The sequence below is a fragment of the Nicotiana sylvestris genome, chromosome 6 (genome assembly GCF_000393655.2).
Source record: "Nicotiana sylvestris chromosome 6, ASM39365v2, whole genome shotgun sequence".
NCBI lineage: Eukaryota > Viridiplantae > Streptophyta > Magnoliopsida > Solanales > Solanaceae > Nicotiana > Nicotiana sylvestris.
The window spans coordinates 183827623-183852457 of NC_091062.1; the positions used below are offsets into that span (position 1 = coordinate 183827623).

Sequence of the window (24835 nt, forward strand, 5' to 3'; positions counted from 1 at the left end):
CCATTGTAAGCGAAAATTTAACATGACACTATGGAGATGAACTATACCTCACAGAGTTATTATCCACTACAACCTCACCCCCCCCCCCCCATATAATGAAAACCTTATTTTTGGCTCTTCAGACATTATAAAAAATGTTTGCTAACAAGAAGAAAAGTTTGAAACGGAAGTTAGAATATTTTTGAATGGATTCTCATAAAATTCTAACGCCTTTAAATAAGACAATGCCTAGCTCGAGGGGCTAAATTTTTTGATGTATAGCGCGGTATTATACTGCGCTATACCCATTTGAATTATTGTTATGTCAGTTAACCGCAGGAGACTTATTGGTGGGCCCACAAACAGGTATAGCGCAATGTAATACCATGCTATATATATTTGAATTACAGTTATGTTAGTTAAATGCAGGAGACTAATTGGTGGGCCTACAAATAGGTATAACGCGGTATTACACCGCGCTATATATAACGCGATATTACACCGCGCTATACTTAACGGTAGAAACACCGTTAAAGTATAGCACAGTATAATACCACATTATATATAGAAAAGTATCTTTTTTAGGCAGTAAAAACGTATTTTGAGTCCAAAATGTTGGCATTTAGGTTTCAGACTCCATATGTTTCATGCTAGCTCTTGTAAAGGATAATCCTACATCGACTCTACTCCTATATTTTAGGATTCTTGTAGCTAAAGGACTTGTATATCTCTAGGCATAAGAGTCTTATACATATGGGAACTCACTGTATATATTAGGGTTGTATAGTCACGTTTAAGTATGAGAATAAAAGAACTTTTCATGGTATCAGAGCCCTAAGAGGTTTAACAACCCAAGACTGTCTTTACAAAAAAGAAGAAGATGATGACTGGTATGAGGGATAAAACCAATTCTTCATCCGCCTCTCAGTCTCCCATATCTTACTCTATGCCTTCCCCAAATCTGACACATCAGCTACTGGTAAAGTTCACGTCCACAAACTTTCTGTTATGGAAAACATAGTTTATGCCGATGGTGTGCGACTGTGGACTCAACCATCAAATTGATGGTAGTGAACCAGTTCCTGAACCTCTTTTAGAGGACAGTAAACCAAACCCAGCATATAAAGTGTGGGTGAGAGAAGACCAACTTGTATTAAGTTGGATTGTTGCATCAGTTTCACAGGGTATTTTACCTCAATTAGATGGAGCGCAGAGCGCTCGTGCAGCTTGGGATAAGCTTGTTGCTGCATATGCTTCAGGATCGAAGCCTCAAATTCGTGAACTCAAGATGCAGTTGCATACTTTGCGTCGTGATAATGCGAGCATTGAATCTTATATACAGAGGGCAAAAGGAATTGCGGATAGACTAGCTGCGCTACAACATCCGATTTTCAATGATGATTTGGTTGAATTTGTTCTTGCTAGACTAGGTCCTGTTTATTGTCCTTTTACTAGATCACTAGAATTGCGTCAAGAAGATGTTACTTTTGATGCTTTATATGGCCTTCTCCTGAATGAAGAGCGACAATTAAAAAGAGATGAGACCATTAATGTAATTGTACCCACAACCCACTTTACTAAAAGTTCCTTTTCTAGCACTTGAGGACGTGGTAGAGGACGAGGAGGGCGTGGTCGTGGACGCTCCTCCAACCAAAGGTTCACCCAGCAGAACTCTTATCATACTTCTCCAGCATCTAACCAGTTGCCAAAGGCACAACCACAAGTTTCAGAATTTTCAGGGATTATTTGTCATAATTGTGAAGGTAAATGCCACATTGCACGTGTATGCCCATCACCTAAAGCCAATAGTGGCAGCATGGTGAATGGTCGACCTATTTCCAATTTTGTTGGTTCTCCAAACCCACCTACCCAAACTTGGTTGATGGATAGTGGCACCACATATCATATCACTGCAGACCTTGATAATCTTGGTATCCACTCTGAATACCAAGGTCCTGAAGAAGTGACACTAGGTAATGGCTCCAAATTACCCATCTCTCATATTGGTAAAAGTTCCGTTATTGTCTCCAATAATAAATTCAATCTTGATAATATTTTACATGTTCCCACTGCTACTCACAATCTATTATCAATTAGCTCTTTTGCCAAGTCTAATAATGTGTCTGTTGAATTATTTCCTAACCATTTTTTGATTAAGGACTTGGCAACGAGGGAAATCCGATACACTGGGTCCACGAGTGAAGGCTTATATTCACTTCCAATGTTGTAATCATTATCACCAGTTTCATGTGCAGCTTCCCTTAGAGTTTGGCATGCTCGTCTTGCTCATGCATCCTATCCTACGGTTCGTCATGCTTTACCAGCCATTGCTCTCACATCATCAACGCATAAAAACACTAGTATATGTTCTATATCTGTTGTTAGTAAGAGCCATAAAATTCCTTTTAGTGAGTCTAGTTTTCAGGCCACGGGGCCTGTAGATTTGATATGTTCGGATGTTTGGGGCCCTGCTCCAGTAGTTTCACAGGATGGTTATCGTTATTATGTCATCTTTTTTGAGCATTTTAGCAAATATACTTGGATTTATTTTCTTCGTTTCAAATCTGAAGTACTTTCAATTTTTCGTCAATTTCGTACAATTGTTGAGAAGTATTTTGGTCACCCTATTAGATGTTTCCAAGCCGATTGGGGAGGTGAATTTCAACCCTTAACAAATTATTTGCGTGATAATGGAATTGTCCAACGTTCCTTTTGTTCTTATACACCTGAACTGAATGGTTGTGCCGAAAGAAAGCATAGGCATATTGTTGAAACCGGTCGTGCACTTTTGCACAATGCCAATGTTCCCCATTACTTGTGGACAAATGCATTTCAAACTGCTGTTTATACTATTAATCGATTGCCAACTCCCCGTTTAAAGAATCAATCAGCTCTGTCCCTAACCAAGTATAATCTATGGATCATGGTGTATGGCCTACTGTTTTTGCAACACTCTAATCTCTTGCAGATTAACAGAATAGACTATAGGTCACTCACGGGGAGATAATGAAAAAAGAAATGTATGCAGATATGTGTGTTTCTGTATTTGTACATGGGATCACGAGAGTTTGGATTTAAGTGATGTATTAGTCAAAAAAATTGCATGTTTTCTGGAAAAGTAAGGGTAGGTAAAATGGACCTGGACCCACTGATCCAGAGAATATGAATAGATGGATTGCCAAGAGAATAGATTTGATCCAAATTTGATGTGGATTTCTTCAACTCTATTATTTTGAGATGGATCGGTCCTCAGAGCGATTGCCAACATAAAAATAGTCAGAATGAATATAGAAGATTCATATGATTGACTATAGGTAAAATATATAGTTTACCCATTAACTTTGCAGCGAAATCCCTATTACACACCTCTTTTTTACGGGAAACCTTTTACACAATCAACCTTTTAAATTTTTGACAAGATAGCACTTGCATGTTTACACAAACAAAAAGCGCGTGAAACTCATAAAAAATTCCATGTTTTGTCTCCCCCCTGGTCTTCTTCCTCACCACCCTCCCCCTCATTTTCTTCCCCAAATAGAAATTTTGAAAGAACATATCAATTTTAGATCTAAATTTGAGCAGATTTTGTTGGTTTATTGTCCAAATATTGTGAAAAATATTTATTTGTGATAGAATTAAAAGTTTTAACAGTAGTATTGAAGGTTTGATGAAAAAATCTAGAATTCACCATTGTTGGGGTATCGAAAAAAGCTTGAAAATTCAATTGATTCTTGTTAATTATTGGGTTGTTGAACTCAATTTGTTGCTCGATTATTTTCGGCTAGTTGTTTAAATAGTGTGTTTGAATTTTGGTATTGTTGGAAACTTTCTCACAAACAACCATGATGGTAGCAACAATGGTGGTTAAGATAGAAAATGGAAAGATGAGTTTCAATTTTAATTTCTAATATTTTTTTTCCTTTTTAAAGTCAATGCCACGTGTCACGACCCTATTAGGGCGTAACTTTCACGTTATCTGAAAAATTGGTCAAGTACAAAAGTGGTGTGTACATATTTTTAAAAGGTTGAGTGTGTAAAAGATTTTCCGTGAAAGATAGGTATGTAACAGGGATTTCGCTATAAGATTGATGGATAAACTATGTATTTTGCCTTTGACTCTATATAGTGTATGAATAGTATACAAAACGATTCTTGTAGGTAATTTTAACTAACTTGGAGTTGAGGCACAGCTGGTTAATTAATTCATATAGATATAAGATATATACACACTTCAAATCTTGTGTATTTCTTTCGGAAGACCTAAGAAATAGATATATAGGTATTTTATGATATTCATATGTATATTTTTGCCCACACCAATGCATTTTATTACCCAGAACATCAGTAATACAACAAATAAGACTGGTTATTGATAGGCAGTCCAATATCTAAGAGAGAATAATTCAAAACATTGTCACTAGTCACTAGTACATATCTTATTAGCTCGAAATCACTGCTACTTAGGCTGCAACTGGAGGTTTAGTTAGTTTTCTGCTACGGATATCAGTTAATTGGTAGGCTTTGGGTACCCGAATATCGAGCTTCTGTCCGGCTTGACAGTGGCCTCGAAACCCGCAAATATAGTAGTAGTGGCCGGGACCGACAATGGTGATGGAATAGTTGCCGGAGGAGTAAGTGGCGATTGGATTTCCAGCATTGCACGAATGGAAATCGGAGAGGCTCACTCGTACCACGTTGTGGAGTTGTTGGTTGTACTGAAAAACTTCAGCACCATTGAGGCAACAGTTAGTGAAAATGCTAATAAAACAGGGCACTTAATCATCTTAATAAGTAGTTACTATGAAAAGGGCAGTCCGGTGCACAAAACATTCCATGTTCACTCAGGTTCGGGGAAGAGCCGCATCCGAAGGGGTGTGATGTAAGCAGCCTACCCTAATGCAAGCACCTCTGTGGCTGACTGATTCCACGACTCGAACCCGTGACCTACAAGTCACACGGAGACGACTTTACCGTTGCTACAAGGCTCCTCTCAATAAGTAGTTACTATATCATTAGAAATTCTTAATAAGGATGAGCACAGATAGATCAAAAATTTAAGAATTTAACTTTTTCCATGGAGACAAACCCCTCCATCAAAAACATTCCTTTGGTCATTGTAGACTGAACTCGATGCGAACCTTTCTCATTAGAGTTCAAATTATGTACACTAACAGATCAATAATGAAATAGTTACAAATAAATATCTATGATAAACATTAAATTGTAACCTGGTAAAACGGTAAATAACATGCTATCACAAGTTAAACGACACATATAAAGTTAAAAATCTTCACACTATCTGCGAATATAAGAATCCTTTCAACTAGTAGTAGCAGCTACTAATCTACTGCTATAATTTTATAGCCGGAAATGCAAATTTGATATAAATTTATAAAACAACAACAACCCAGTAAAATTCCACAAGTGGAGTCTGGGGAGGGTAGTGTGTACGCAGACCTTACCCCTACCTGAGAAGGTAGAGAGGTTGTTTCCGATAGACCCTTGGCTCGAAAAGGATGAAAAGAAATAGTAGAAACAAGCAATATCAACAAAGAGGACCAGAAAGATAATAACGACAAAGGAAATAGTAGCAACAAGCTATGACAACCTGGAAAAGCTAGTTATACACATAGTTCAAATCGAAAAGCACTTCTTGTAAACCAGGTGATCAGCTAAACTAGCTGGACTTACCAAGAGTGTCACCAACCTGGAAAGTCTTAGTAGAAGCCCACATATGATAGTCAATATTGCTGCCTGTCCAACCGGCGGAATCACCAACACTGTACACAGTACCGTCGACCAGAGTTGTGCTAAAGAAACCAAATATAGCCATTGCCGAGAAGAGAAGAATGGTTTCCTTTGCACAAACCATGACTTAACCTCCACAAGGGAAAAAAGAAATTGTAGTACTTTACAAGGAGTAACTTGGCATACAAAGGAAGTTGCAGCGGCATTCTTGCGTGAACTATCAGTATATAACTGACCAGCAGACTTCTGGTGCTGCATTCACCATGTTGTTTTTGTGAGGAAAGAGCTGATAATACAATTAGGAGTCCAGTAGTACTCACAAGCTGTGCATGAGTTGAGCAAATCGTATGAGTAGAACATGTTGTATATACATGCATGAGCGTGTCAAAATTGAACTTAATATTTGACTCTACAACAACACCTCAAGTATAATCCCACAAGTGAGGTTTGGGGAGGGTAGTGTGTACGCATACCTTACCCCTACCCTGGTGGGATAAATAGGTTGTTTCCGATAGGCCCTCGGTAATATTTGACACTGTTAGTGGATATAACTTAAATTTAGGAAAAACAAAACTCCCTGACTGTACCAACTAGTTCTCTTTGCCAAACTGCACCTGCATCACGCTAACTCCAGGGAAAAGAACCTAATAGCATTAACCCATGCTTCACTTATATAACTGGAAAATGGTAATCCAGGCTGTTCTCCCTGTCACTCCCAGATTCATTTCTATATAGGAAAGAAAAACAATTTGGTAACAAAGGTCAAGATACTCATTTTTATTAAACTATAGTTTATAGAATGCCAGAGCAGGATACTACAGGAGTAAAGAAAACAACTCATCAAATATAAAATATAGATCCAAGTTCTGTTTGAAGAGATCTCTGATTCAACTATTCAAAGATAATCAACCAGTCAATACAATATCACCAGAAGTCAATTCCTAATGTTGATAAAGTATCTTTTATGCCAATGAAGTGGCTACTTGTGAAGTAGAGAAGCCAAGTTCGACTCAACATCTTCTTTGGCTTTCTGATCAAATGACTCATCACCAATATATAGGTCCAGAATTGATCTGCATAAGAGTTTGCTCTGTATGCTTCCCACTTCCTTTCCGTCAACTATAAAAGGAAAAAAAAAAGAACTTAAGCTTCATCTAAATGATTGATGCAAGAATGAACTTTGAACAAACAACTACAAAGCAAAAAGTTCAGAGATAATATTTAGAGAAATGAGAAGAAAACATCAAGATAAGGAAAAATATTTTCAACAGCTAACATATAGCAATCCCTTTTTAGTTTTATAGATGGCGAAACTAGTGAAGGCCAGAAAAAATATATCCGTAACAAAAGGGATGGTTGGCTGATATCTTATACCAATCCTATAGAGAACCAAAATGTTTAGCCACTTCCTACTGCAAAGGCAACCTGGTGCACTAAGCTCCTGCTATGCGCGGGGTCCGGAGAAGGGCTGGACCACAAGGGTCTATTGTATGCAGGCTTAACCTGCATTTCTGCAAGAGGCTATTTCCACGGCTCGAACCTGTGACCTCCTGGTCACATGACAACAACTTTACCAATTACGCCAAGGCTCCCCTTCCTTCTTAGGAAATGTAAGGGAATGAAATATGCCAACTGATGGTGTAATCAGAATATATTCTTTGTATTGCTCTTGTTTAGCTCTCACTTGATGAACTAATTTCCCCTTTATTGTAGCCTCTTTTATACTGCTTTGCAATCAAACCTTAAAAGGGCAATGGCTAAAAGAAAATAACATCATGATGTATCTGCTTAATAGCTCTTCAATAATTTTGGCCAACCGATAGCTATAACATTTGTTTTTTCAACACACACAGACACAAATTACACGCACAGCCAACATGCTGGCAACAGAAATTAATCATCTTACTTGTTGTGTGAAGTATGTAGCCATGGTCTCTGGAGAGTTCTATGATAGATCCCCGAGGTATTTTAATGTCATCTTTAAACTGGGAAGTGAACCTGCAGTTACAAAAAGACATTTTAGGCTATAAAAGAACTAGAAGGAGGCAGGAATAGTTAAGGATTTGGAAATGATAATGTTCCAAATAAACTGGTTAGCAGCTAAATGAACTCTATTCAAGGAAAAGACGTGTTGTTTGTAAAGCTGAGAGATAACTGATCACATTTAGGCAAAAGAGTCCAGTAATAATGTCCAAGACTGTGATATTACAAAGCATTAAATTTAAAAGGTAACTTGAGTCAGGTTTCAGAATATATATATAAGAATTGAATAATTTAGGGTGCGAGCTAATGAAGTGCTTCTTACAGCTTTAGCAGTCTTTTGCCCTTTAGTGATCTGGTATTTATTTGAAAAAGGTTGAATAAGACACTGATGATATGAGGCTAAGTAATTACCTATGGAGCAATTCTTTGTTATCATATCCCCCAAACTTGAGTAATCTGCTGCCAACAGATTCTTCAAAAGCACTACGCACAGAACCAATGCTTAGTCTCCCATACACTATCTGAAGCCTAACAGTCATGCGTATATCATTTTCCATGAGATGATCCCTCAACTCTTCCTTTTGCTTCAGTTCAGAATCAGAGGGACCGACATGCTTCTGAGCCAGACACTTCTTCACATCACCATCATCAGCATACACACCTATTGGGTGTCATATCGACATCACATTAGATAACGGCCATACTTTAAAGTAAAGCTCACTTTTCCTTCGAGATGGGACATTCAAAATTGCAAAAGGAAAAAAAGAAGCGAGCATAATGCATATCTCCGCTTATCATTAAAAGGAAGATCCAAATAGAAACGACAATGAGATTCTCAAATATGATAATACCACGGATTTAAATTTTATGCACTAACAGTATAAGAAACTGTTTCAGGTTACTTCAAACCTATTCCAGGTAACTATCTATAGTAAGCATGAGTCGATCAAAAAGACACCAGCTAACATAAACGGCAAAGTTATTTACATGGTCAGATGAAAACTTAATAAATCCTACCATAGGGTAATAAAGTGACTAATAGAGCTCTTGAACTTTGACTGAAATAGAAAGTGAATCAGCTAAAAACAGATAAGAATTGGCATTCATTTGATACTCTCTATGTTCTAATTTATGTGACACTATTTCCTTATTAGGTTATTACAAAAAGAACACACATTAATACATTTGGAAATAATATAACTTTAAACTTTTCGTTTTACCCTTTATGAGAATCTTTTATAGTGATGAGAATGTTATGACATGTTAAATACACAAGCTTCAACAATATTATAGTCAGCGACACAAATGTCATGACATGTTTAAATGTTACGTCACGTTTAAGATCACAAGTTTCAAAAGTATAATCGTCACACAAATATTATCACATGGTTAAACCACGAGTTTCAACATTCCTATTTTTTTCTTAAGTTCCTGGCCGAATCAAATTAAGTCACATAAGTTGGAGCTGAAGGAGTATAATTAAGCCTTTGTGCTCCACACAATGATCACAAAAATCAACAATTCCAACTAAACTACAAGCATCTAATTCAAAAATTGATATAGAGCAAAAACAGAAAGTAAATTGCAGTGACAATGTGGTACCAAAAGCATAGACATCAATATTTTTCAACCCAAAAATTGCCTTTTTGCGCAGCCCAATTCCGAGGAGTCGCTGGGACTCTTTCAGAATTGAAGGAAATGACATTCCAGTCCTCGATTCAGTGACTGGAGCTGAGTTATCAGCTAAAGAAACAGAACCCCACATAGGCGAGGAATGATTTTTGCTAGGTGAGAAGTTGGAGAGTAGAAAATTCATAGCATTTTCAAGAAACAGATTTTTGGGACTTTGAGTGATGGCAATGATCGCTCCGGCAGCAGCCACGACTGAACCTCCGGCGGCGACGGCAGCGGCGGTGGATAAGGAGCGAGATGAACCATTTGGGGTGGTGGAACACGGTGGCTTCTGGGGCTCAGAAAACAAGAAGGGAAAACGCAGAGAAGCCATTGTTTATTTCTTTTTACTACGAGTATAGTTTACTTTGTACTTCAAAAATATAACAAAAGGAATGTAATTCTTTTCTTCCTAATATTATTTTTACCTATTTCTTTTTACTATTTTCTCTGCACTTTTTTGTTTTCACTTTTAACAGAACAATATAACTTTAAACTTTTCATTTTATGAGAAGTTTTTCTAGTGATGCAAGTATTATGTCATGTTAACACAAGCTTCAACAATATTATAGGCGGTCACACAAATGTCATGACATGTTTAAATATTATATCAAGTTTAAAATCATAAATTTCAAAAGTATTAACCTTACAAAAATATTATGACATGGTTACCACGAGTTTCAAAATTCTTACAAGTATTTTTTTCATTAAATTACGTGTCGAATCAAATTAAGTCGCATAAATTGGAGTGGAAGAAGTATAATTAAGCATTTGAGCTCCACACAATGATCACAAAAATCGAAAATTCCAACTAAACTACAGTCATCTACTTCAAAAAATGATAAAGAGAAAAAAAAAAGTAAATTGGAGTGACAATGTGGTACCAAAAGCATAGTAATCAATATTTTTCAACCCAAAAATTGCCTTTTTGCGCAGCCCAATTCCAAGGAGTCGCTGGGACTCTTTCAGAATTGACGGAAATGACATTCCAGTCCTCGATTCTGTGATTGGAGCTGGATTATCAGCTAAAGAAACAGAACCCCACAAAGGGGAGGAATGGTTTTTGCTAGGTGAGAAGTTGGAGAGTAGAAAATTCATAGCATTTTCAAGAAACGGATTTTTGGGACTTTGAGTTATGGCAATGATCGCTCCGGCAGCAGCCACGACTGAACCGCCGGCGACCACGGCGGTGGAGAAGGAGCAAGATGAAGCATTTGCGGTGGTGGAACACGGTGGCTTCTGGGGCTGAGAAAACAAGAACGGAAAACGCAGAGACGCCATTGCTTATTTTTTACCTTTTACTACGAGTATAGTTTACTATATACTTCAAAAAATATAACAAAAGGAATGTAATTCTTTTCTTCCTAATATTATTTTTATCTATTTCTTTTTACTATTTTCTCTGCACTTTTTTTCCACTTTTAGTACTGACGAAGGCAAGAATTTCCTCTCCTAGCGAGAGAAACTGGAAATACTTTTCTTTTTTTGTTTTCTCGTTCGGTATTCGCATTGGAGCCCGACTATATTCGAATCCGCGCTTTCATTCGGAGAAAAACAATCTTTATCAAGGAATTTTTCATATCTAAAGCTTGAACCCGACACTTTCTATTAAAGGAAGAGCAACAACATCCGTTGCACCACATCCTTTGACCGTGGAAATACTTTTTTATTTATATAGTAATACCCGACACTTTCTATTAAAGGAAGAGCAACAGGATGCGCTGCACCACATCCTTTGACCGTGAAAATACTTTTTTATTTATATAGTAACGGTGTGTTAGTCGATTCTGTCATCCTATGAGCAAGATAACTTTATCTATTAAGACATAAGCAAATTGAAAAATATTACCTAATATTTTTTGCTGAAATTTGAAAACCGATTACTAAGGAAATTGGGAAATTATCTATGAGAAGATTTATTTGAGCTCAAAATCCTACGAGTGCTTTGATCCATGACTCACAATGACTTTGGAGTGGCTTCACTCGAAAATTTCCATTTTATACGAGAGTGTGTGATATATGCAAATTGTGGAGTTTTGTCTTTTATTACATGTTAAATGTAATTATTTTTAAAAGGTTCAACAAATATTTAAATATCTATAGAATATAATACAGTGATGTGACTGATGTCTATACTAATTATTAATCTATATTTCGTGTCAATCTTACAAAAACGTTTTAATATATGCAAATTAAACGAATTAAGATTAAAAATTCTAAGTATAATGTTAAAACGAATTAAAAACGGCAGGGTGGGCAGTTGGGCTGGGGCAGCTCTTTACACAAATAACCGATCATATTCATTGTTTACTTTTCTAGTCATATACATAGATTATACATTTATTATATACAATTATACACATATAATATATAAGTTATACGTCTACCTGCTATTAGTAGGGTAAAAATAGCATGAGTTAGCCAGTTTTCCGACTGGTCATTCAAAAATAGCCAGCGTTTGCAAAGTCACTGAGAAATAAGCACTATTTTGTTGCAACGAAAAGTTTTAGCATAATATACTGGAGATCGGTGCATCTGTGTATGAACTTCCAGCATATTATGCTGGACTCTAACACGCGGAAAGTTCCAGTATAATATACTGGAGTTCCAGTATATTATACTGGAGATATTTTCTGAATTTTGAACAATATTTTCGTTTAGATTTATCTTTACATGAAAAATAGCTAAATTTTGATTATTTTTGAAATTGTAGCTATTTTTGATGGCCACCTGTAAATCTAACTATTTTTGAATTTCTCCCGTTAGTAGGCAGATCAATTTATCCAGATGCAGGGGCCACGTGGCTACTTTGGGCCGTTTGGTTGGATCAGGCCGTTTTCATGTTTCCCCTCTGCCTGTTATCATTGGGCTGAGCATTGTGTCATAAAAGTTGGATATCATTATTCAAAGATTAGCCGTCGTTTGGAATGTAATAAAAAATAGCCACTTTTTAAGGTAGAAATAAAATTTGAACAAAAATAGCCTCGCTCCAGTATAGCGTGCGGTGCAATAATGTTTCCTTTTCAATCTCTTACAAAAAGAATGATAATTTTCTAATTTAAAAATAATTTAGCTATAATATTCTATTTTAATCTTAATGAGAAACTTTATAGCCGTACGAATGTTATGCAATGTTTAAGTTCAGAAGTTTCAAACATAGTTTTTATAGCCACACAAATATTGAAGGGGAGCCTTGTCGTTACTGATAATACTATCTCAATGTGATCAGGACGTCACAGGGTCAAGTCGTTGAAACTGCCTCTTGCAGAAATGCAGGGTAAGGCTGCGTACAATAGACCCTTATGGTTCGGCCCTTCCCCGGACTCCGCACATAGTGGGAGCTTAGTGCACCGGGCTGCCCTTGCCATACAAATATTATGACGTATTTATAATTACAGGTTTCAAAAGTGTTTCTTTTTTAAAAATATATGCTTATTTTAACTTTGGCTCATAAATTAAAACAAAAGGGAGTAATTAAAAAGAAAAAAAGGGATTAATTAAATAAAATGCGTGATACATAATTATAAGAAGACACACAAGTAATGGTATTAAGGGGGAGAACCTTTTTGATTCGCATCAACAATTATGTGTAATCAAAGCTTATTTGCTGGGCAAAAGACAAAGATTATGGCGTTTGGAACATGAGTTGCAGAAGGAAAGGCATCAAAGGTTATTTAAAAAACAGGAAAAATTACAAATCCACTTTAGATGCCAATATCAACCTGCACTGCTGCTGTTGCTTTCCATCTTTGGTTTGCACCATTTTGTTTTATTTATACTTCTTTCCAAAATCAGGAATGCAAAAATTATATATAGAGAATATCCGAAGTTTAATTTCCACATACATAAGTTAAACTGGCGTAAGAACCCACGAGCTTAAGGTAACTACATCGACTGCCACCTGAGCAGAAAATTGAATTATCAAAGTATTTGACAAAGAAAATAGACAATAATATCGAAGATGTTATTTGTGGCAATACCCAAGAAGGCCTCCTCAAAGTGAGATAACAATAACCTTAGCTTCACTTTTTTTTTTTCTCGAAAATATTGGAGACCGTCATTTTCTTCTGGGCTATAAATTTAAATTCGTGTCCGGAAGTCTCACATTTAGAGGAAAAACATATCCTGATAAAGGCGATTCCAAACGCAGAGCTTGAACCTGAAACTTCTAATTAATGATAAAGGAAGTATTTATTGTTCCACTGTAACCCTTGTTGGTCCTTTTCTTCCATGTTACATAATGTGCAGCTAGCATAAGTTGGTACAATAACGTTATTGTCTGACAAATAATGGTGGTATAAATAAAACAAATTAATGTTAGAAACTTAACATATTAATTGCATGAGAAACTACTTGAATTTGGAATAATCATCATATTATGCTTTTTGGAGTTTAGTTAAGCTATTTCAGCTTAAATACAAGTGCAAACGGTGCAAAGGATAGCCTTGGATAAATCGAACCCAACTTCAAAAATCTAAAACTTAGAAGCCATGAAAAAACACTACGTATGAAGTATATTTACGAACTAAAAGTGCATCTCTCTGTTTCCTAGCCGATGTCCGATATATGTATTAGGACCGATTAAATTTAGATTCGCATTGAAAAGTCTTATATTGAGGGTAAAACTCTTCTTATAAAAATGATTCCATGTCCAGGGCTCAAACTCGAAACCTCTAATTAAGGAATAAAATAATACTTTCTTGTTGATTAGCCAAAAGTGCATAATAATATACCCTCTTACTATATTAATTAGGAAGTCCAGCTTGTTGATTTGTGCTTCTAGTTAGCACAAAATTGTTGTTTAATATTCAGCAGAGAGAAACATCATATTGTATGTTTACCCTAAAAATTGGATAACAACTAAACTTATAATGTTGTTTTAAGGATATGTAATTTCACCTAATACCAATTGATAAATATAAAGATAAGTGATGCAAATTGACAACAATATAAAGCAAACCAGCGTTTGGACAATGCCCTCGAGCTAATGAACCCTCGAGCTTGGTAAAGTAAGAACAGTTAAAGAGCAGCAAGTAAACAAAAGAAATATTATATTGCTGTGATAATCGTGAATGTCATATGTTTACAAATGATGGGGACTCCCTTTTATATACTAGAGGAATCCTAATTATGGTAAAATTCTAATTATGTAAGTAAATCCTATAATTGGTACAAATAACCGCCCTTGATTCGATCTGTTTCGGGATTTCTGCCATGATCTTCGACCGGTTACGGATATCTCGCCTTTCCGTTATTGCACTTCACTTGGAGTCGGTCATACTTAGTCTCGATCGCTGCTAGTCTCGATCTTGACAACCACCTCGATTCTTGAACTTGACACCTCGTCTTCGTACTCTAGCCCGATCCATTACGAGGCCGACCCCCGACGTGATCCCCTGGTCTCGATTAAATAGCAAAATCGGGCAAGCCCGATTTTAACCGTATACAGATAGTCCCCTCGTTTCTTGGAGTGTAATAAGAAGAAACGAACTGAGCATTCGATTTTATACTTTGACCAGTTATGATGCCACTCTTGTGACGTAAGCGACATAAACGGCCGAAGCATCGCGTCAGTACGGTTCCCAAGATCATTAACTAGCGCCAATTGATGGTTGGCCACTAGTTCCTTTGGCCTGTTGCCGCAAATCCTTAAATAGGTCTTCGTCGTACTTTTTTAAACTTTACTTTGAAATTTTCTTAAGCAAGTCTTTAAAATCCCTCTGAGTTTTTCAAGTTTTTCTGCAAATCTTCATAGCTCTTCACATCTTATTTAGCCTATCCGTTCTTGCGTAGTTTCTAGGCCTCGTTACCAACCTCTTTTCAAAACTATAAATCTCATCTTTTTCTTTCCCTGAATTCAAAAAAATGGCAAAAATATCAAAAACCGTTCCTAAAAAAGAGAAGGCTTCTTCATGGCGGTCGGATGGCGACAAGACGCCGGTGGAGCCACGCATCGAGGAATACCTTCCCGGGGTATGCGACCTTACTTCCGATTTCAAGGTGGAGAAACCTTCGTTGGTTCCTGGACGATGTGAGCCAATGTCGAGATATATATGCTCGATAACTAAGGGAGATCTGAAGCAGGAGAAAAAATATTGCCATAGGGAAGGCAAAAATGTGGTGATTCTGACCCCCGAAGATGACATCACCACTCATGTGAAAGGGTTCTTAAGTTTTTACACTTACCCTTTTATGCTAGGTCCCGTTGACCCTGTTATCCTCGATTTCTGCCACCAATACTAGATAACCCTGGTCCAGATCCATCCTTCTTTCTGGTGCATCATCATTTTGCTCCAATTCTTCGTGAGCAAAGTCGAAGGGATGCCTTTTACCCTCGACTATCTCATTAGACTGTACAGTCTCCATCTCTATCGAGGCAGATTAATAAGGCTCCAGCGTCGGGCCACCAAGGTGCTGTTCTCGAGCATAGATGAGGACAAGGACCAAGGATGGATGTCACGACCCAAAATCCACTAGTCGTGATGGCACCTAACCCAACCCTCTAGGTAAGCCAATTAACAATTAAATAAAAGAATTATCTAAATTTTATACATTTTTCAAGGACTGATAGTACAAATCATGAGCTTCTAAAAGTAGAGATTTCAAAACTGATAGGAAATAAATACATCTTATGTTTGAAAAGTACATAAATAGAGTTATATAATCTAAGGCTACCATAAACAAGAGGCAGCTACAACCGGGATGCGGGTATATCTTCCACTCCAACATCCATCGAACATAGCAGAATCGACATTCAAAATTTGCACACAATGTGCAGGAAGTATAGTATGAGTACAACCGACCCCATGTACTCAATAAGTAACAAACCTAAATTTAGATTGAAAGTAGTGACGAGCTGGAACATGGTCAGGTCCAATACCAATAACCAACAACAGTTCATAACAACATAGAGCATATATAGATAAGGAAGTAACTCAGAGATAAAATGCTCAGCTTTTCACAATTTTTCTGAAAATAGTTCTGCTTTTCAAGAATATCAATGAAAACTCAAATCCTTTACCGAAATCATCGTAAAATATGAGATAGTTTGAAAACTGTAATTTTGTTTTAAAAAAATCCTTTTCCCAGTAAATAATATGTTTCATTTTTAGATAGCATGATAGCAAGTGTGAAATACCTCTCTATGACCGCATATCAATGTGTATAAAAAGTTATGAATGACGTGATGCCGTACAACATGAGGAAAAATACATCTCTATGCTTGTAAGTCATGTGTGCATGTCAATGCTATGCGACTCGGTAATAAAACCATATGCATACTCTCAGAGTATCAATTCACTCAGTCCTCCGAATCACTCAATCCTCACAGTCACTCAATCCTCCCAGTCACTCAATCCTCCCAATCACTCGGCACTCGCAGTCAGTAGGTACATGCGCTCACTATGGGTGTGCAGACTCCGGAGGGGCTCCTTCAGCCCAAGCTCTATAATAAGCCAATCATGACATAAATCAATAAAATATGTTGCGACGTGCAGCCCGATCCCATAGATATCCTTACAATCAGGCCCTCGGCCTCACTCAGGCATAAATTAATAAAATATGTTGCGGCGTTCAGCCCGATCCCATAAATATCCTCACAATCAGTCCCTCGGCCTCACTCAATCATCAATCTCTCCAATATATGGGGCTCTCAATGTCATGAAACTAGCCCGACAATAATGATATAATGTATCAATAAATAACAACTGAGACTGAGATATGATATGAATGCATGAATAAGATTGAGTGCGAAATATCAATGAAATCAGTGAGGTGACAACAAGAAACGATCACTATGGTCCTAACAATATCATCATAAAGCCTAAATATGATATCTAGCATAATTGACAGCTCAATTAATTAATCACATGGTTAAAACACATATATCAACGAACTAGGGCCACTAAACGGTGTCAGGGAAAACAACGGAGTCACAATTCACAGGGTGCACGCCCACACGCCCATCACCTAGCATGTGCGTCACCTCAATACCAAACACACAACATATAATTTGGGGTTTCATACCCTCAACATTAAGTTTAGAAGAGTTACTTATCTTGAACAAGCCGATTCCAACACCGAGCAAGCCAAGCGATGCTCCAAAAATGTCATCTCGTGCGTTCCAACCTCCGAACGACTTGAAACTAACAAAAAACAACTCAAATACATCGAACAATGCTAAAGGAACCAATCCAAATCGAAAAAGGTCGAATCTTTAATCAAAAGCCCAAAATCGGCCAAAAAAGCCCAACCCGAGCCCGCATCTTGGATCCTGACAAAACTCACAAAATCCGATAACACATTTCATTATGAGTCCAACCATATGAATTTCATCTAAAAAGGACTCCGAATCGATGGTCAAAACTTGAAAATTCACTTTATGAAACTTTAGGCAAAAACTTCCAAATTTCACTTTGAAATCATCAATCAAATGCCAAAAATGAAGATGGATTCATGAAATATAACCAGAACCGAGTAGAAAACACTTACCCCAATCCATATGGTGAAAATTGCCTCCAAAATCGCCCAAATCCGAGCTCCCCAACTCAAAATATGACCAAATGAACAAACCCTTATTTTATATATTTTTTTGCCAGCTATTCTGCCTTGCTTCTCATGCCAAATGATCCCGAAACTCACATTTTATGTCTTCAATGGATTTCTTGTAAAATTTTAGTCAAGTTAGGCTCTTGAATCACTCCATTTGACCTTATATTGAAGGAGATATGTTGGTTTTAATATTTGAAAATAGTGCAGATTTTTAAATACGAACTCAGTGGTAATTTCGTAATTAATCTGAAAAATCTGGCAATCCAATTCTTAGTAAAATGACCATAAAATCCTCATACGATGTCCAAATTTGATGATTCTTTTTTATATGGCTCCGTAATTACGATACAGATCTAATGCTTCAATAAAAACATAATCGGAGCTCATTTGCTCAATGTAGTACCATTTATGCTTGAAGAAACGACGTCGAAACATAAAAAACGAGTGCACCACAACCCAAACCTAGCCGAAACTCACCCGAGACCCTCGGGACCCTGTTCAAATATACCAACAAGTCTCATATCATAAAACTAACCTACTTGAGGCCTCAAAACACGTATAACAATATCGAAGTGACGAATCACACCTCAATTCGAAATCAATGAACTTGAAACTTGAAACTTCCACAACCGATACCGAAACCTATTAAATCACGTGCTGCGGTTCTTCCTATTTGCGTACCGGTCTTTGAAGTGATCTTTAGCTCGGTAACTTAAGAACTCTCGAAGGTGAACCTCGTTGAATAAACGAGCTACCTCCTCCTTTAATTGTTTGCAGTATTTGGTTTGTGACCATGGGTTCCATGGTATTTGCACATTTGATTTGGATTCCTTTGAGCTAGATTGGTCTGTAGGGGTCTGTGCCACCTTGTATCTTTGGTTCGTCCAATGGCTGACATAATACCTAAAGCGTCGACGCTGAAGTTGTACTCCGATAATCCTGGCGCTTCTTTAGGCTTGACATGTTTATCGAAGCCACTCTTACTCATGAACCCTTGGGAATTTGACCGATCATTTCTTTGATCATTTTGAATGGGATTACGTCCCGGTCCTTTGTTTCTACGATCTGCACTATAAGGTTCGTACCGATCTTTGTTCGATCGGCGCTCTCTGTCGATGTCCCTTTAAATCCTGCATTCAAATCTATTTGGGTAAATGGAACCAGATGGGGCTCCCAACTGATCATCCTCGACTCTGATCTTTGACTGGTATCGATTATTCTTATCGTCCAGGTCATCGCTGGATAGTCAATCAAATTCTACTTTAGTTGACATGTTGCTACCGAACTTCGCTCGTGCAAACCCTGAGTAAAGGCTTGGACAACCCAATCATCGGTAACCGGGGGTAGGTCCATGCGCTCCATCTGAAATCGAGATACAAATTCCCTTAGCATCTCATTTTCCTTTTGTCTCACTTTTGAAGAGGTCTGACTTCCTAGTCGCGGCCTTTATTGCTCCGCCGTGTGCCTTTACGAACGAGTTGGCAAGTATGGCGAAAGAATCAATGGAATTAGGCAGCAAATTGTGGTACCATATCATTGCCCCCTTTTATAAAGTTTCTCCAAATTTTTTCAATTGAACAGATTCAATTTTATCGTCTTCTAAGTCATTTCCTTTTATTGCGGATGTATAAGAAGTGACATGCTCATTAGGATCAGTGGTTCCATTGTACTTGGGAATTTTTGGTATGTAGAATTTCTTCGGAATGGGCTTCGGAGCCGCACTTGGTGGGAAAGGCTTATGTACAAACTTTGTCAAGTCCAAACCCTTCAAAATCGGGGCTTCCCCCGGTATTTAATCAACTCGGGAGTTGTATGTTTCTACCTTTTTATCATTAACCTCAATTTTCATTTCTCTCCATTCAATCTGTTTGGTGAGCTCCTCGAGCATCTTCATGATGGCGGGGTCAGTTCCCAATCCATTGCCGTTCAATTTCTCATGTATAGGTTCGACCCTATGAACAACTTCCTGTGATGTATCGAGTTCGATTCTGCTTGGTGCTTGATTCTAATTTTGGAGTTGTGCTATCGCAACCTGCTGAGTTTGTAACATGTCGAATATCATTCGAAGGCTAATCCCACCTTCTTCACCATTTTGTGCGTTCTGATCAGCTGCCCGGGCGTCTCTGTGGATGCTATTTTCAGGGTCGGCGCCTAAATCTCTACGAATGGCTACTCGAGAACTGACATCGACTGGATCTACGACATGTGGTACATTGGGATTGATTGGAAGTACTCCGTTTTCTGGTGCGGCCACGTGCTCGTTCTCGCCACCGGTTTTTGTGTGAGTGGGTACTGTTTGAGTTTGACATGTTGATTCCTGAAATCAAAGATGCTTACGAGAACAAGTGTAAAAGCAGTGTGTGTTATGAGGATTAGTATCGGGCAATCACTATTATCCTTAGCCCCACGGTGGGCGCCAAACTGTTTACCCTAAAAATTGGATAACAATTAAACTTATAATGTGATTTTAAGAATATGTGATTTCACCTAATACCAATTGATAAATGTAAAGATAAGTGATGCAAATTGACAACAATATAAAGCAAATCAGCATTTAGACAGTTCCCTCAAGCTAATGAACCTTCAAGCTTGGTAAAGCAAGAACAGTTAAAGAGCAACAAGTAAACAAAAAAATTTATATTGTTGTGATAATCGTGAATGTCATATGTTTACAAATGATGGGGACTCCCCTCTATATAAGAGATGAATCCTAATTATGGTACAATTCTAATTATGGAAGTAAATCCCATGATTGGTACAAATAACCGTCCTTGATCCGATCTGTTCCCGAATTTCCGTCATGATCTTCGATCGGTTACGGATATTTCGCCTTTCCGTTATTGCACTTTACTTGAAGTCGGTCATACTTAGTCTCGATGCTGGTCTCGATCTCGACGGGCACCTAGATTCTTAAACACGACGCCTCATCTTCATACTCTGGCCCGATCCATTAAGAGGCCGACCCCCGATGTGATCCCCTGTCTCGATTAAATAGCAAAACCGTATACATTGTAATAGCTAATGTCTCGAATTCATTCAGTACCATAAACGACTTCTCACCAAATCTATCTAGTGTTAGAAAGCTTAAAAGGAAACATCAGTTGATCATCTATTTTTTCATATTTTTTTTTACTTTTAATTTTGTTTTAATTAGCTCATCTTAATTTTCACATCAAGGCCCTAACGGCTTAACTCTAAGGTTATCTTTTTTATTTATTCAATGTTATTTTTGATGGAAAACAGGTATAAATAGCGGAAGCAAATAGCCAGGATCACTTGCATGTAATATAGATAACACATAATTACAGATTTTAATCAAACATAAAATCGATACTTAACTCTCGAAGCGTGGTTGCGATCGCAAAAAGAGTCTTCAAGTAAGAGCAAAATCATCCACAAGACTGTCCTTCTTTTCCACAGTCTTCTACTGTGTGATCCGAATAATGCCCGAAATTAGCGAAATTCGTGTGGGCAAATTTCTCCTAGGAAACCCGTGTAGTAAAAACCATAGCCTCCTTATAGAATAAGACCCCTTTATATAGCCATAGGTTTTAGGGTTTAAAACCTTTTCCTAAATCTGTTGGGTCTTTCTTTACCACCAAGAAATAGAATTCCATTTAATTTCTAATTATTCGAGCACACCAGGGACCGCAGTATTTAATTAATGAGGTTTCCTATTATGGACTTAATTCGGAATATCTGAATTAATACTACCATAATAAATTACGAATTGTTGCTCTAAAAATCCGCAACTGCACTCCTCAGTTCAATTTCAAAATTCTTCCATTAAATCTTATTTAACTCCCCATGTTAAGATTCAGATACTAATCAAATAAATTAAATTACTGACAATTTAATTTCCTTTAGACTTTCGCTTAACTTATTTCATATGACGGATACAAAATCCACCTGCAGAATTTACACATGAAAACTTATAAGCTTTCATAAAGGTGTATCATCAATCTCAAGACCGAGACATGGATTCCATCAACTAAATATTATTTTGCCAATGCGTTTCATTATGTCCAATTTACCAGGCATATTGACCCATGAAAGAATCTCGTCTTTTGATAAATCAACACAATAATAATATACACAACTAATAATAATTGTCACACCTCCTTTTTACCTACACCCCCCGGGAGGGAGGGTGTATATAAAGGAATTTTTCCAATTAAAGGACAATCGAAACGGGATCATATTATTTAAATTCAAAGTCGCCACTTGGGATATTTATGGTGTCCCAAGTCACCGGTTTAAATCTCGAATCGAGGAAAAGATTGACTCTGTATTACAGTCCGCGAACTAGAAATCTGGGTAAGGAATTCTGTTAACCCGGAAGAAGGTGTTAGGCATTCCCGAGTTCCGTGGTTCTAGCACGGTCGCTCAACTGTCATAAATGGCCTAATTATCTGATTTAAAACATTTTGAACCTATGTGCAATTTTAACTTTTATAACCGCTTTTGTTCAATTAATTTTTAAGAAAAATTCAACGTTATCAAAATTACGTCTTGAACCACGTCACATAAATGCACCCGCGGTCTTCGACATATTTTATCTAACGTTTTTGAGATTTGGGTTTGGGTCACATAAATGCGCACCCGAGTTTAATAAAATAAAAGAAAATAAATATAAAATAATGTGCCTAAAGCAAACTACGATAATAAGAAATGAATATAAAGCAACCCAACTGATTAAATCGAGCCTGTTATATAATTCAAGGTTAAGTCCATTCGGTTAAGGTAAATATCTAACTAGCCTACTTCAAAACTCATAAGCAAAAATTTCATTATCACTTTTATTGCATCTACGAATCTGGCAACAAGACTCAAGCAAATTTCATTGGAATATCAAAGGATATCACAAAGAATCGTGCAAAGACCATATAAGCAGCATCATTTCGACAAGTTTTAATCCAAAAGAACAATTCACTACACGGATCATATGCATTCACACTTCTAATAAAAATAAAATAATTGGCTAATTCATGTTTTTTCCCAAAGACTGCATCGATGAAAACTTCGACATAAAGGAACCAAATTAAGAGAGCTTCAAACAAGCAACGAAACAAGCGTAACAACTACACGGTATTCATAATCATCAAAACTTAATGACTAGGAAACAGAGAGGAAATTTAAGATTAAAGAAAGAAATTGACCTCGATACAAAGAAATTTGGTTCTGAAAATGATTAACACACCAGAAAATTTGGACAGCGATAAATCGACGGAACCCAAGTCCGTCCGGAAACCTCGCCGGAAATCTCCGACCTCGAACGGATTTTCAGAACTCAAACAGCAACTATTGAAAGCAAGGAAACAGTTCAAAGTACCAAATAAAACCGGAAATGAGCTGGAATGGGCGACGTCCACCTCGCCAGAAACCTCAACGAACCCAACAACCTCGACGAATGCTTTCAGGTTTAGCAGGAGCTTGAAATTCGAAATGGAAATCAACAATCTGGACCGATTTTTTAGTCTAAGAGTGCGCTTGAGTTGACAACTTGGACTGAATTTCAAAGTAACTTATGGAAAATGCCAAATTTCCATCACTGTTTCGTTTCTTCACTTCCACCTCTATCTGCCAAAGAAATCTTTAAGTGAAAGGAAGAGAGATTTGGCCGTTGTCTTTTGTCTGGGAGGTGGAGTTCGATCGTTTTCTCCAAATCCAAGAGAGAATGAATTTTTTTGATGGGGTAGGTCAGTCGTTCTCTCTTGGGAGCTCCGGTCCCTTTTGGATTGAAGAGGGAAGCTCCTTTTTCTTTTTGGTAGATCTCATCCCTTCCTCTCCTTTTAGGTGTTACTACCATTATATAGTAGTAGGTATTAGGTTAGGGGTATGGGCCTAGGAGTTATGGGCTAGGAAATTGGGCCAAAGACTGAAAAAATGGACTACAAAATTCATAACGTCGGGATAAACAAACCCAAAACTAATTCCTCCTTCTAAAATTATATACAATTATAATATAAAAATATAAAACTAATTTATTAATAAAACTAAACTATATTAAAAATGAAACTATTTTTGTATTTTCAAGATTATATATAAAAATAAAAATAAGCTACTATTTTTGTATATTTTTTATTTAAATTCATGAAAGGTGCGTAAACTAAAATATTTTTTGTAAGTTTCATTTTCTTGTTATAAAATAAGGTAAAAGAGTAAAAATGAGTTGAAATAGCTATATTAGGCCTTACTTAAATATTTACGTGCTAAAATATGAAAAATCTTGGGGAGGGTCAAAAATCACATGTCTATAGCTGCCCTCTTTGACTGGAAACACACAGAGTTTTCTGACAAAGACTGACTAGACAGGTTTTTGACCCGACCCTTATTTGGAGAGACTAAAACTAAGAGAGAGAGGAATGTGACCGAGCCTTGGTATCTGAGCTACCTACGTATCCTTGGCTATAAAAGAATCAAGCCACGTGTAGTTCAGAGATGAGTGAGATGACAGAGTATGTCGTGGTGGAGATCCGGTTGAGCTGCCATTCCGCCGAGGTCCCGGTCCGCGGTTCCTGTTATTACATCAAAAAATCAAATGAAAAAGACTAACTAAACCTGTCAACCACGAGTTACAAGATTCCTATTTATAAGTCTTCTGAAGCTTGATCTTGAGTCTTGAATGGTTCTTCATCCAGACTTTAGATTTGAACCTTGGCGCTTGTTAGCTGCAGGTGCTAGCTCGTTCATCTACAACTTTTTGGATCAAGACCGGACATGTAGTGCTTGTGACTTCCACCATGTCTTAAGTAGTTCACATCTTCCATCAACTTCTGCATTTGGATTCACTTCTTGCCTTTCTCTCTTTTTTTATTGTGACTAACTTCTGTTGATCACCTCGGACTGTTGACTTGCATTCTTGCCGCGGGATTCTTTGGTTGCTGACTTGAATTGCAATCTG

The 24835-nt window shown here is 37.3% G+C and overlaps 2 protein-coding genes across 3 annotated transcripts; both read right to left on the bottom strand.

Annotated features, from left to right (window-relative positions):
- Window positions 1-5269: 5269 nt before the first annotated feature.
- On the bottom strand, window positions 5270-5851 carry LOC104249160 (uncharacterized). Its single transcript, XM_070149687.1, has 3 exons — window positions 5671-5851; window positions 5448-5587; window positions 5270-5278 (listed from the first exon to the last, which is right to left on the bottom strand). Exons 1-3 carry the CDS (start codon window positions 5849-5851, stop codon window positions 5270-5272), a joined length of 330 nt encoding a protein of 109 aa, XP_070005788.1.
- Window positions 5852-6475: 624 nt separating this feature from the next.
- LOC104249161 (fatty-acid-binding protein 1) lies at window positions 6476-10758 on the bottom strand. 2 transcript variants are annotated; one of them, XM_009805537.2, is made up of 4 exons: window positions 10266-10758; window positions 8122-8371; window positions 7634-7725; window positions 6476-6846 (listed from the first exon to the last, which is right to left on the bottom strand). In XM_009805537.2, the coding sequence occupies exons 1-4, from the start codon at window positions 10660-10662 to the stop codon at window positions 6707-6709; spliced, it is 879 nt and encodes a 292-aa protein (XP_009803839.1). In that variant the 5' UTR covers window positions 10663-10758; the 3' UTR covers window positions 6476-6706. The 2 variants fall into 2 exon arrangements, with proteins under 2 accessions (XP_009803839.1, XP_009803838.1); XM_009805536.2 differs by lacking the exon at window positions 10266-10758 and adding an exon at window positions 9313-9759.
- Window positions 10759-24835: the final 14077 nt, after the last annotated feature.

Excerpts from the sequence above, each read along its gene's own strand:
- LOC104249160 (XM_070149687.1), bottom strand. The coding sequence starts at position 5,851 with ATGGTTTGTGCAAAGGAAACCATTCTTCTCTTCTCGGCAATGGCTATA. Across the intron at positions 5,588-5,670 it reads CCAGGTTGGTGACACTCTTG|GTTGTCATAGCTTGTTGCTA; the intron begins GTAAGTCCAGCT and ends TAGCTTTTCCAG.
- LOC104249161 (XM_009805536.2), bottom strand. The coding sequence starts at position 9,715 with ATGGCTTCTCTGCGTTTTCCCTTCTTGTTTTCTGAGCCCCAGAAGCCA. Across the intron at positions 8,372-9,312 it reads TATTGATGTCTATGCTTTTG|GTGTGTATGCTGATGATGGT; the intron begins GTACCACATTGT and ends GACACCCAATAG. Across the intron at positions 7,726-8,121 it reads AACAAAGAATTGCTCCATAG|GTTCACTTCCCAGTTTAAAG; the intron begins GTAATTACTTAG and ends TTGTAACTGCAG.